Source organism: Pinus tabuliformis, chromosome 8 (genome assembly GCF_031772625.1).
Source record: "Pinus tabuliformis cultivar Carrire ecotype Pingquan chromosome 8, CPIR1, whole genome shotgun sequence".
In the NCBI taxonomy this organism is placed as follows: Eukaryota; Viridiplantae; Streptophyta; class Pinopsida; order Pinales; family Pinaceae; genus Pinus; species Pinus tabuliformis.
This window is the reverse complement of record NC_142294.1, coordinates 1,569,869,177-1,569,883,096: the sequence shown is the minus strand read 5'-3', so window position 1 is coordinate 1,569,883,096 and position 13,920 is coordinate 1,569,869,177. Positions and strand designations below refer to the sequence as shown.

Here is a 13,920-nt window from a genome sequence, read left to right as displayed (position 1 = left end):
TTGTTTTTTCATAAAATTATTTTGAATAGGATAATATTTTTGTTAAAAAAAAATTAATGTTTGAAAGTAATTATTGAATTTAAGCTTCTGTTATCTATATCTTTCAAGAGAAGATTCTTCGGCGTAAATCACATTGGGATGCTTTTGTCAAGGCGTTTTGTACCAACAAGTGTGGTTCATTGTCAGGACAAGTTGAAGAACCAAATCCTGGGTACAAGTTAAATAGAAGAATAGATATATTGGACTCGTCAACTAGGCTTTCTAATAGCTATATTTCACTGGGAAATGACTAACTAGAAAGGACTACCGGCTAAGGGGAGAAAGAAGATTATATATTACTAGGAATTAATTAATTACCAATTTTTTTAATTAAATAATATAAGTTAGTTTCATAACTATTATCATATGTAAACGAAGCAATGTATTAAAAAGTTTTTATATGACAAACTATAAAATATAATATTTAATATTATAATAAATTTAACAAGTTGTGTAACAAAACAATTAATTATCAAATATGAAATAAAAAGAGGCTAATATTATCTAATTAAATAGTTAATTGTGAGTTAGTTATGTTATAGTTAGTATCATAACCTATTAATAAAACTAAATATCATATTGAAGTTTATTAATAAATATTTAGTTAAATAACTGTATATCTAAGTATGTATTTAATTAATATGAATCCAAAGGGCTAAAATAATTAAGTAATATAATGGATTAATAGTATATTAATAGAGACTATTAAATAAATTTAAACCAATAAGTTATAAACTAAAACTAATATATATATATATATATATATATATATATATATATATATATATATATATATATAAGTCAATAAGGGTATTTCATTAAAAGTATAACTAATAAGGCTAGATAAACAAGGACTTTCTAAAGAATAGGAAGAGGATAAATACCTTAAGAGTAATCGAAACAACGAGGAGCTAAAGAGAAAATAGATTGTATTGAATTGGTAGTTAATTACGAACAGTTTTCATCTTTTCAGTAAAATTTAGGTTTAACAAGAGGGATTTTTATTCAGGAAGGACATTACAAAGAAGAACAACCTAGGGATCAAAGTCGACTAGGAGTAGAGGGCAGGGATCCAACAACTGCTTATTTTCCAGCCATCATCTCTATTGAGATTGTTCGGCCTTTTTTCAATCTCAATGGCTTCCCTAAATTTTCGGTGATGAAATTGCGCAACCTTAGCAATAACACAGTTCCAAAAGTTCAAATCCAAGTTTATATAATTATGATTTTGGAGAAATTTGTTTTCTAAAATATAGTTGCAATGTATTTCATTGAAGTATTAATGTATTTCATTGTGCAAATCTTTGTGGAGAGGTATCTATGGGGATGGGCCTTGGATAATACCATCAAGATCAAATACATGAAAGGTAAAGGTATGGAACACTGGTATCGTTTAAAAAGGATTGGTGCAAATGGCGGCTCTGCCATCTGGCTTAGTTTTTGCAAAATAGAACAATTCTTCTTGAGTAACCTGAAATGGAGCCTCCAAATAGGTAAAAGAATCCTCATCGGAATCGATCCAATAATGAGTGGGCGTGAGAGCATATCAATTCCTGATAAGATTCTTTTTTTCTTTCATCGCAAGGGCTTCCTCACTTGGGATAAATTGATTGCAGAATGGCATGGCCTCCTCCCTACATGGAAATCGGCTACCGATATTGGTTTGCTAGAGTCTCTATTGAGTCTATGGAATCCGTTTAGGAATGCTCTGAGAAACTGCGGCTTTATCTGGTCCAAGCCACAGAATTTTTGGTCTGGATTTTGCCATGTGCTAACAAACACGTATGTGTAAGAGATATTTATGCTGAAATGATGGCTTCCAAGTTATCGACCCTCATCCATCTTTCCCAACAGTGTTTTGGAAATCGGGGTGCGCTCCCAAATTCATATACTTCTCATGGTTGGTGTATTATAATAAAAATCTGTCCTGGGAGAACTTAAAGAAAAAAAATTGGCATGGGGTGAGTAGGTGCCAAATGTGTGAATCAGCAGAGGAATCCAGCTTTCACATGTTCTTCACATGCAACTCTTTTCAGAGAATATGGCAGGATCTGGCTTTTCTATATGGATTTCCTCTTGTTCCTCATGCCTCTACACATGCTGCTTTTGATTGGTGGGGTAGGCAACGAGAATCATGGAGACCGATCATAGTAATTGCTTTATGGTGTGCCTGGAGATGGAGAAACAATAAAATTTTCAATGATGCAAAGGAGCCTCTCATGGATATTTTACAAAACATATCTCTCATATACTGCTCTGTCCACATAAAGGGTCCAAAGTTGAAAGAGATCAACAGAAATGCACTGCCAGATCCTATCCTCAGGCCCCCGAAGGCCTTCTTTGATGGTGTTGCCCAACGAAATTCAAGTGGCTGTGGGGTGTTCATTATCATGAATGAACATCTTCATTATAGACTGTCTTGGAATGCAGGAATAGGGACAAACAACATGGCAGAGGCAAAGGCCCTTGCGGGTCTTCTCGCCTTCTGTATCTATTTTGACATTCGTTCCATCTCTATCTTTGGGGACTCCAAATCCATGGTAGATCACGTAAAAGCCTCATCAAATACCCACATTTCGCTTGCTGGATGGATAGAATTACGTTTTTTTGGGGTCTCATGGAAGGAAGCTCCATTCAGCACATCTACAGGGCCCGAAACCATGTAGCGGATTGCCTGTCAAAGAAGGGTCTTCACCTTGGCTCAGGTTCATGGTCCTTGGAGGTTTCAGCAGACAGAGAGTCTTTTATCATTCAGGACTTTTGTATTCCGGGTTTCTGACCTTTTTCCATTTGTCCTTATGATCTGTTTATGGTTTCTCCTTTTTGATTCTCATGGCTCTGGTGGTTAATATATGGTTGTATCTATCTCTGTTTATACTCCAAGCTGGTGCTGGAGGTGTTTTTTTTGTATTTTGTGTTTCTTTCTGAGTTATTTTTGTGGCATCTGCTCAGAAGAACTTTCCTATGGCTTATGGTTTATTGTATTTTGCATGATATGTACCATTTGGAACTGTTTATACAGACTCAATATAATACAATTATGCTTTTTTCTCTCTGAAAAAAGTCTGTCACTTAATTTTTTTTCAAATTTAAATGTAATCCAAAATAATATATCTGGGCGTTTCACTGAAAGTATTTCTGCATGTCCATCACCCAAATTTTTTCCAAAAAATTTAAATGTAATTATGTTTAGGATAAATTGCTTTACAAAATAAATCTATAACATGCTACACTCTAGTGATTGAAAATATATCTATATGTCTGTCACCTAAACTTTTTCAAATTTAAATGTAATCCAAGATAATATCTCTGGACATTTCATTGAATGTATCTCTGCATGTCTATCACCCAAACTTTTTTCAAAAAATTTAAATGTAATCATGTTTCGTAGGAATTGCTTTACAAAATAAATCTATAATATACCATACTCCAGTCTCAAAATTCATAACTACAAACTATCATCTTATTTAGAAATCTAAATAATTTTTTAATTTTATCGCTATTTTAAAATTGCTGCGTACTATCACTGTACTGTTTTTAAAGGAGGCAGATCTTTTTCTGATCACCTGTAAAATAATAGCCAAACATGAAAATAACTTGGAATCACATCCTACATTGAATACAAGGAATTTTTAAGGGATCCTAAGAAGAAGATCACGCTAGGTATGGATTCAAGAAAGCAAAAGAGAGGAAATAAATTGTAGGCAAAAATATTGAGGAGATCAAATGTAGACAGAAAGATTGTTTATAAAACAATGCAAAGCAAGGTGAACATGAGTAGCCTCCACCAGAGAAAAGAGAAGGATATGACCAACCCTTTCATATCAAGATACATGTTAGAAGGAAAAAGGTGGATGCTCCCTTCAACTTCAATTTACAAGCCAACCTCATATTTACTATGTTTCCACTTCAGTTGCAATTGCCTTTTATTACATTTCCACTATTACCTTTTTAGCTAACAAATTTATCACAGTAACACTTACAAAAACTACTACTTCAACATCAAAAGCATGGGTATTTTTAATATTGTACCTTGTAAGAAGGTTCATCCCAGTAAGGAAAGCACCTTCGAGCATCTGTTGGCTCAAACTGAGTAATTGTGATATTCCTTTTCTCACCATTGATCACATATGAACTGAAGCATGCAAGTCAACAAATCAATTCATCTACTTTTGTTTAGAAGTTTGTAGCAACTTGTAGCATCCATAACCTAACGTGGAAGTATAATCCATTGCCATAGGATATTGTGTCTAAATAAATTTACATTAAATTTTCTAAACAATAAAAAGCTTTGAGCATTAGATTTCACCCTTCCAAAAAGCTAAATTTTGGAAAAAATAAAAAAACTAAAAATATGAAGAAAAATGAAACAACACATGTACCTTCGATAAAATCCCTTCATATGATCATTCATAGTATCCTGAAATTCAATGTCCAAAATTGTATCATCATGTGGCAAGGTTTCATTGAACTCCAACACCAAAATCTTATCTTCTACATCAACACTGACATTGGATGGATTTATCACCCGCATAAAGAAAAACAACATCAAGGGTCCCTGAATACCATGTTCGTAGCACTCAGACATAATTATAAAGAGCCTAACATCAGAACTTTAATTACCCCCAATAATATAGACAATGGTTTTTTTCTTCCCTTTTATTCCAAATCAATTAAATGGCAATTCTTTAAAGAGACCATGAAATGTACCATACAAAATTAAACTATAGGTGGAAGCATCTGCCTCTTTAAAGGTGGCTACTGCTCAACACTTAATCAAAGGACGCTTGATCAAGTTTCCAAACTACAAGAGAGATTGGGCACAATTCTTCCCTGTAAACAATAATTCAAATTTCAAACTGAATCCAGGACATACTGACAATAGTTGGGATATCATCTCTCTTCCTCTTTCTCTTTTCTTCTTTTCCATACAAATGAAGCTTGATCAAATCTAAAAACTAAAAGAGAGATTTGGCACAATTCCATCAACATTTGGAATATGATTTGATTTTCATGTTTTTGTACATGAATGGTATGATCAGATGTACACCTTTTGTCTCATAGACCAATTGGTGTCGTGGAAGTTATTTTTTTTTTCTAATTTATTCTATTCTGTTTATCCTTTCCTTTTTTAGTTTGCTTCTACGAATACAAACACACATGGACTTAAATGTTGAATCTGAGGAGTGTCTATTATGTCAAAATTGTACAGGACTTACACCTAGGCTCATCAGTTCTTAACATGCTATTTGGTGTGACAGACCAAACAAAAATAAAACCCCAGCTCAGAACTTGACACTCCACCCAACACACCAGTGAATCAAGAACCCTTGCAAACCATGTCCATCTTAACATTGCAGTATGTCAAATAACCAGAAGGATTTAGAATGAGAATAATAAAAATACCCCATTGTGTTTCTCGAATGAACCCTGTTGCTTTATTTTCCTTTAAACTCAAGGGAAACATTCCTGCAATCAAGAGAATCATTGCTAAGAACTCCATCACAAACTCCACCCCTACAACGGAAATTTCCATCAAGTTCACCCAATACATGTCCCTACAACTTTACTATTCTATCAAATTCACCCAATAACTACCTCTACAACTTTACTATTCCATCAAATTCCCCCAATACTTGGACATGGCCCGAAACACTTATTATTCTTTAACATAATTGAATTTTGGTGAGAGACAAAAAAAAAAGCATATGCCACCACCAATGAACAACGACCCCATTGACCAATCGCCACATAATAAATAGAAAAAGCCTTAATTAGATGTTATTATTTACCTTTGATGAAGGAGTGCTTCGTAAATGGAAGGAGTTGTTTTCAATCACCAAATCCGAAACATTGAGAACGAGATACTTTGTATCTTGGATGATATTCAACGTGATAGCCAATTTGTCTTGAAATTTACATGCATTCAATCAGGCCTAAGCTTCAGATCATAATGCTACAAAAATGCAAACTCAGGGAATCTTGGTTCATGAAAGGCAAGCGTTATGTCAAGAAAGAGGCACAGGGTCTGCAGGCCTCATGCCAAAAACACTCTAAACTAGACAAGTGTAGCTCGATGTTGAGGCAACTAGAATAGAAGTTGCTAGCGACCCCAACAAGTGGGAATTCAAGCAAGGCTCAGTTCCTGCAACATGGAATTTTATATGAATCCATGCTGATGACGATATTCGTCTGCGGTGTTCTCGTGGATGCTTTGTCATTCAAATTGAAATGGTGCATATGGGCCATTCTTCATCGGCATCAATGCTTCATGGGTTGCATTGTAAACTGAAGGAAAATATCGATAGCGGAGGAAGCAAAGGCACTCGGGCTCCATTACAAGAGGAGCTTGACAACGTTGATGCGACAATGACATTTGCACGATGTGGTGAACATATGGTAACTCGTTGCATAACTTGCATTCCTGTGGAGGATCTCACGTGAATCTGGAGTTCCACATGTTAATATGTGGCATTCCCATCTCTGCAAACGTCCTTTTTGCACGCCATCATATTCGTGGAGCTATGGAGGCCCCAATCGAGCAAGGATTCCAGCGTGTAGCAGCGTACGCGCCGACAGATGTCATGGGTGTACATCGAGACAGATGTCAAACAAAGATGAAAAAGGTAGATAATGCTTAGCCTAACCAATTTCAAAAAGGGACACCTTCAATGTAAATATGGTATTTTAACCTTTCTTCTAGTTGCAAATGAAAAAATTTGAATTCAGAGAGTGGCTTATACTTCATGATGGAAGGATTTCAGATTCTTGGTAGAAAGATTTTAGACAGATAATCATGCAAACGTTTGTTTTTCACTATCGTAAAACAATATTTTTATTTATTTATTTACAATAATAAAATTTAAATTTGGAAAATGACTTATACTTCCAAAAATAAGAAATTAAGAATTTCAGCGTACAAACATCTTTTTTCACTATCAATATGTATAAAACAATATTTTCATTTTTTAAAATTAATTAAGCAATTTACAAAACCAAATGTATTTTAAATATGAATAACACATTTTAAACCGTTAAATTTTATAATCTATTAAAAACTAAAAATATATAACAAAATTTCTGTCCGTAAACAAAATTTTAACCATTAAAAATCTATAATCTGACCAAAAATTAAAAATTATAATGTAAAGAAAACTTGAAACTCATAACGGGGGATTTCGGGGCACAGCTATCCAATCGATTCCAAATACGTAGATCAATTCCTTCTAGTAAAAAAAAAAAAAAAAAACTTTGTACTTTAATTAGTTGAAGGAATTACTCCGAAAGTTATGGAAATTTTGGTCATATTTAGAGAAAATCCAGCAAGGATTTTTGTAAATTCAGCGAGGATTTTTGTAAATCCAAGTTATAATTGTTAAATTTCAAAATTTTAGGTGTCCTAGATGTTCTTGATGGTGCTGAATCCATTTCCACCATAAAAACAAGATTCAAACACTGCCTCTACAAAAAATTTTCAAATTTTTTACCTAAATTCAAGGCACTGTTGGCAATTCTTCCCCTTAATAAACCACTCCAAAAAAAATACTCATATCAATAATGAATTACATCATTAAAGTGTATATAGAATGAAAATATTATAATACAGAACGAAAATCTTATAGAGTGCTTTTATGAGAAATTTTCAACTGCATTCTCAAAAAGCCCTATTATCATCAAATAATTTAAAATTATATATATATATATAGTCTATATATAACCATTTGTTTTTTCATAAAATTATTTTGAATAGGATAATATATTTTTGTTAAAAAAAAATTAATGTTTGAAAGTAATTATTGAATTTAAGCTTCTGTTATCTATATCTTTCAAGAGAAGATTCTTCGGAGTAAATCACATTGGGATGCTTTTGTCTAGGCGTTTTGTACCAACAAGTGTGGTTCATTGTCAGGACAAGTTGAAGAACCAGATCCTGGGTACAAGTTAAATAGAAGAGCAAATATATTGGACTGGTCAACTAAGCTTTCTAATAGCTATATTTCACTGGGAAACGACTAACTAGAAAGGACTACCGGATAAGGGGAGAAAGAAGATTATATATTAATAGGAATTAATTAATGACCAATTTTTTTTAATTAAATAATATAAGTTAGTTTCATAATTATTATCATATGTAAACAAAGCAATGTATAAAAAGTTTTTATATGAAAAACTATAAAATTAAATATTTAATATTATAATAAATTTAACAAGTTGTGTAACAAAACAATTAATTATCAAATATGAAATAAAAAGGAGGCTAATATTATCTAATTAAATAGTTAATTGTGAGTTAGTTATGTTATAGTTAGTATCATAACTTATCAATAAATCTAAATATCATACTGAAGTTTATTAATAAATATTTAGTTAAATAACTGTATATCTAAGTATGTATTTAATTAATATGAATCCAAAGGGCTAAAATAATTAAGTAATATAATGGATTAATAGTATATTAATAGAGAATATTAAATAAATTTAAACCAATAAGTTATAAACTAAAACTTATATATATATATATATATATTAGTCAATAAGGGTATTTCATTAAAGGTATAACTAATAAGGCTAGATAAAACAAGGACTTCCTAAATAATAGGAAGAGGATAAATACCTTAAGAGTAAACGAAACAACGAGGAGCTAAAGAGAAAATAGATTGTATTGAATTGGTAGTTAATTAGGAACAGTTTTCATCTTTTCAACAAAATTTAGGTTTAACAAGAGGGATTTTTATTCAGGAAGGACATTACAAAGAAGAACAACCTAGGGATCAAAGTCGACTAGAAGTAGAGGGCAGGGATCCAGCAACTGCTTATTTTCCAGCCATCATCTCTATTGAGATTGTTTGGCCTTTTTTCAATCTCAATGGCTTCTCTAAATTTTCGGTGATGAAATTGCGCAACCTTAGCAATAACACAGTTCTAAAATTTCGAATCCAAGTTTATATAATTATGATTTTGGAGAAATTTGTTTTCTAAAATATAGCTGCAATGTATTTCATTGAAGTATTAATGTATTTCATTGTGCAAATCTTTGTGGAGAGGTATCTATGGGGATGGGCCTTGGAGTAATACCATCAAGATCAAATACATGAGAGGTAAAGGTATGGAACATTGGTATCGTTTAAAAATGATTGGTGCAAAGGGCGGCTCTGCCATCTAGCTCAGTTTTCGCAAAATAGAACAATTCTTCTTGAGTAACTTGAAATGGAGCCTCCAAACAGGTAAAAGAATCCTCATCGGAATCGATCCAATAATGAGTGGGCGTGAGAGCATATCAATTCCTGATAAGATTCTTTTTTTCTTTCATCGCAAGGGCTTCTTCACTTGGGATAAATTGATTGCAGAATGGCATTGCTTCCTCCCTATATGGAAATCGGTTGCCGATATTGGTTTGCCGGAGTCTCTGTTGAGTCTATGGAATCCGTTCAGGAATGCTCTGAGAAACTGCGGGTTTATCCGGTCCAAGCCACATGATTTTTTATTCTGGATTTTTCCATGTGCTAACAAACAGGTATGTGTAAGAGATATTTATGCTGAAATGATGGCTTCCAAGTTATCGCATCCTCATCCATATTTCCCAACAGTGTTTTGGAAATCAGGGTGCGCTCCCAAATTCATATACTTCTCATGGTTGGTGTATTATAATAAAAATCTGTCCTGGGAGAGCTTAAAGAAAAAAAATTGGCATGGGTCGAGTAGGTGCCAAATGTGTGAATCAGCAGAGGAATCCAACTTTCACATGTTCTTCAAATGCAACTCTTTTCAGGGAATATGGCAAGATCTGGCTTTTCTATGTGGATTTCCTCTTGTTCCTCATGCCTCTACACATGCTGCTTTTGATTGGTGGGGTAGGCAACGAGAATCATGGAGATCGATCATAGTAATTGCTTTACGGTGTGCCTGGAGATGGAGAAACAATAAAATTTTCAATAATGCAAAGGAGCCTCTCATGGATATTTTAGAAAACATATCTCTCATATACGACTCTTTCCACATAAAGGGTCCAAAGTTGAAAACGATCAACAGAAATGCGCTGCCAAATCCTATCCTCAGGCCCCTGAAGGCCTTCTTTGATGGTGCTGCCCAACGAAATTCAAGTGGTTGTGGGATGTTCATTATCATGAATGAACATCTTCATTATAGACTGTCTTGGAATGCAGGAATAGGGACAAACAGCATGGCAGAGGCAAAGGCCCTTGCGGGTCTTCTCGCCTTCTGTATCTATTTTGACATCCGTTCCATCTCTATCTTTGGGGACTCCAAATCCATGGTAGATCACGTCAACGATAAAAGCCTCATCAGATGCCCACATTTAGCTGGCTGGATGGATAGAATTATGTTTTTTTGGGGTCTCATGGAAGGAAGCTCCATTCAGCACATCTACAGGGCCCGGAACCAGGTAGCGGATTGCCTGTCAAAGAAGGGTCTTCACCTTGGCTCAGGTTCATGGTCCTTGGAGGTTTCAGCAGACGGAGAGTCTTTTATCATTCAGGACTTCTGTATTTCGGGTTTCTGACCTTTTTCTATTTGTCCTTATGATCTGTTTATGGCTTCTCCTTTTTGATTCTCATGGCTCTGGTGGTTAATATATGGTTGTATCTATCTCTGTTTATACTCCAAGCTCGTGCTAGAGGTATTTTTTTTTGTATTTTGTGTTTCTTTCTAAGTTATTTTTGTGGCATCTGCTCAGAAGAACTTTCCTCTGGCTTATGGTTTATTGTATTTTGCATGATATGTACCATCTGGAACTGTTTATACAGACTCAATATAATACAATTATGCTTTTTTCTCTGTGAAATTATCAAATTTAAATGTAATCCAAAATAATATATTTGGGCGTTTAGCTAAAAGTATTTCTGCATGTCCATCACCCAATTTTTTTTCAAAAAATTTAAATGTAATCATGTTTAAGAGAAATTGCCTTACAAAATAAATCTATAACATATTACACTCCAGTCATTGAAAATATATCTATATGTCTGTCACCTAAACTTTTTCAAATTTAAATGTAATCCAAAATAAGATATCTGGACATTTCATTGAATGTATCTCTGCATGTCGATCACCCAAACTTTTTTCAAAAAATTTAAATGTAATCATGTTTCGTAGGAATTGCTTTGCAAAGTAAATCTATAATATACTATACTGCAGTCTCAACATTCATAACCACAAACTATCATCTTATTTAGAAATCTAAATAATTTTTTAATTTTATCGCTGTTTTAAAATTGCTGCATACTATCACTGTACTGTTTTTAAAGGAGGCAGATCTTTTTCTGATCACATGTAAAATCTTAAAATGATTCCAAGAAATTCGAAAGTACTAATGATTTTGTAGAATCCGCTATTTGTCACCTGCGTGTGGGATCGGGTTTTTTCAAAGCTGTGTTTCATTTATTAAATTTATTTTTTCTGATCACCCGTAAGATCTTAAAATGATTCCAAGAAATTCGAATGTAATAATGATTTTGTAGAATCCGCTATTTGTCACCTGCGTGTGGGATCAGGTTTTTAAAAAGCTGTGTTTCATTTATGAATTTTATAAAACTCGTACGCATGTATTGTCATGGCAGTGTTTTTTTAGAGCAGGGTTTTAATTAATGTGTGAAAATGTTTCGCCTTTCAAGAAATCTGTATTTAATGTGTCAAAATATCCGCTTTTCAAGAAATTCTGATCCGCTTCAAAATCTCTATATAATGCACTTCACTCGCCACTCCCCGCACAGCTCTTTCCATTTCGCTTCCTAGTCCATACGCTAGACGCGCATACCTACTTTTTCACTTAGTCTGCGGCTACCATGTCGTCTGTTTTGCCATCTTCGTCTGGGAAAGCCAAGCCATACTCTTCGTCTTCTTCTGATGATGCGGGGTCTGCATATTCATACTCATCCTCCGAGGATGAAGAGACCCCATTAGAGTCGCAGGAGAAGGAGCATTCAAGCCAGAGCAAAAAATCCCACAAAAAAGACTTGTGCCCATCTTCCTATTCCAAGCCTCACCCGTCTCCTCTCTCCCATGAAACCCCAGTTCGGGTTTCTAAGATAAAAAAGGGGAAATTTGACAAAGGAACGAAAAAACAACACAAAAGGTCCAAGTCATCTAAGGAATATGAACCAGCGAAGATTGTGGACAAACACAAGGAAAAGAAGTCGTCCAAGTACTCCAAAGAACCAGTGCGTTCTTCCTCCAAAAGCTCGCAGAAAAATAAAGAAAAATCTGCCAATGGAGAATCGCTAGCTGATAAAAAGATGGCGGAGTTGATGACTATCGTCGCTGATGCAGCTAAAGATGCTAGAGAGATTTGTAAAAATTACGTTGCTGAAATGAGAGCTTTAAAGGGTGAAAGGGACAACCCTGGTTCGGAATAGTAAGAGCAGTGTTTTTTATGTTTTCAGCGGGCATGAGGTTTTTGGGTGTTAAATTTTATATCAGTTTTTGTGAATTTTTGACATAGATCTTGAAAGCTAATGGAGCACACCCAAGTTTGAAGAGCACTGCCTTCTGATATTTTCAGGAGGTATGAGGTTTTTGGGTGTTTTAAGTTTTATCATCAATTTTTGATCACTGGGTCTTTCAAGATAGTAAATTTTGAAAATCGATGTAGCATGCCCAAGTTCGAAACTCTTTCGCTCTCTGTCATGGAAGTTTTTGATGTTCATGTAATATCTATGAAATTTGAACTCTAATATGATTTCGAATATGGATACAAAACGAGGAGTTTTATCAAATGTGTATTTTTAAATGTGTTATGGTTAATGCAGATGTTTTAGTGATTTGTTGCAACAATATGCAGATATTTCCTTTTTTGTTCTGTTTTATTAAAATGGACTTGCGGTATCATCTGAGTGGTGACAATAGCAGCATCAAATTAGTGGTGAATTTATATATACATCTGTTTTTCATTAAGAGCATTGTGTCATCAATCAATGGTAAATTTATATAATCGATTTGCAAGTGGTGACAATAGCATTGCATCGTCAAATTAGTGGTAAATTTATATAGGCATCTGTGTTTTCATCAAGAGCATTGCATCATCAAATTAGTCTTAAATTTATATGGACATGTGTTTTCATTAAGAACGTTGCAGCATCAAAGAAGTCGTTAATTTATAAATGCAATCGTGCTTTAGTTATTAAACTAGTGGTTAATTTATAAACACATGCTTTTGTTAATAGCATTAGCATTCCAGCATCAAATTAATGATTAATCTATAAACACAACACTGCTTTCGATAAGCATTTTTCACTAATTGTATTGATAATTCGTGGTGAGTTAGCGGATTCTGTTGTAGGATTTGATACATGGAAATTCAATTTATGCGCATGGAATTAATTTTAAAAACTTGTGAATATTGGTTAAAAATCAGATTGGAATGGTGCCACTGTTAAACTTCGATTTATTTTTAACTGAAGAATAACGATTGCCAAGGAGCTAGCAAAGCCCACTGTGCTTCATTACACAGCTGTAGTTTCCTTCATGGAGGGAGGGAAAATAATTCTGACAATTATTATTCATATTATACATTTGTAAAACGAAATTGTTAATTAATTACTCGTGAAATTAATTTTAAGACTTCTAGAATATTGTATTTGTTAAAAATCGGATTGGAATGGAGCTACAAATACAATTAACTTGAAGCTTTATGCCTTTTGCTATCTCTGCCATTCTCTTCGTCTCTTTTTCTATAGCTGTATATGCTGCTTCGTCTCTTTTTCTATAGCTGTATATGCTGCTATGCTGCTTCTTTTGACTATATCTGTTTGCCAGTTGAATTTAGTGGAATTTACTCAACAAGCCATTTGCGTGTAGATTATAGGTATATATATCAATTATTGGATTCCCCGAGACAATGCTCATTGTAGTTAATGGACATTTTAC

The 13,920-nt window shown here is 33.9% G+C and overlaps 1 protein-coding gene across 1 annotated transcript; it reads left to right on the top strand.

Annotated features, from left to right (window-relative positions):
* The first annotated feature begins 9,295 nt into the window (after positions 1 to 9,295).
* LOC149242022 (uncharacterized) lies at positions 9,296 to 10,558 on the top strand. Its single transcript, XM_089370744.1, has 2 exons — positions 9,296 to 9,553; positions 9,809 to 10,558. Exons 1-2 carry the CDS (start codon positions 9,296 to 9,298, stop codon positions 10,556 to 10,558), a joined length of 1,008 nt encoding a protein of 335 aa, XP_089226870.1.
* The last annotated feature ends 3,362 nt before the right edge of the window (positions 10,559 to 13,920 follow it).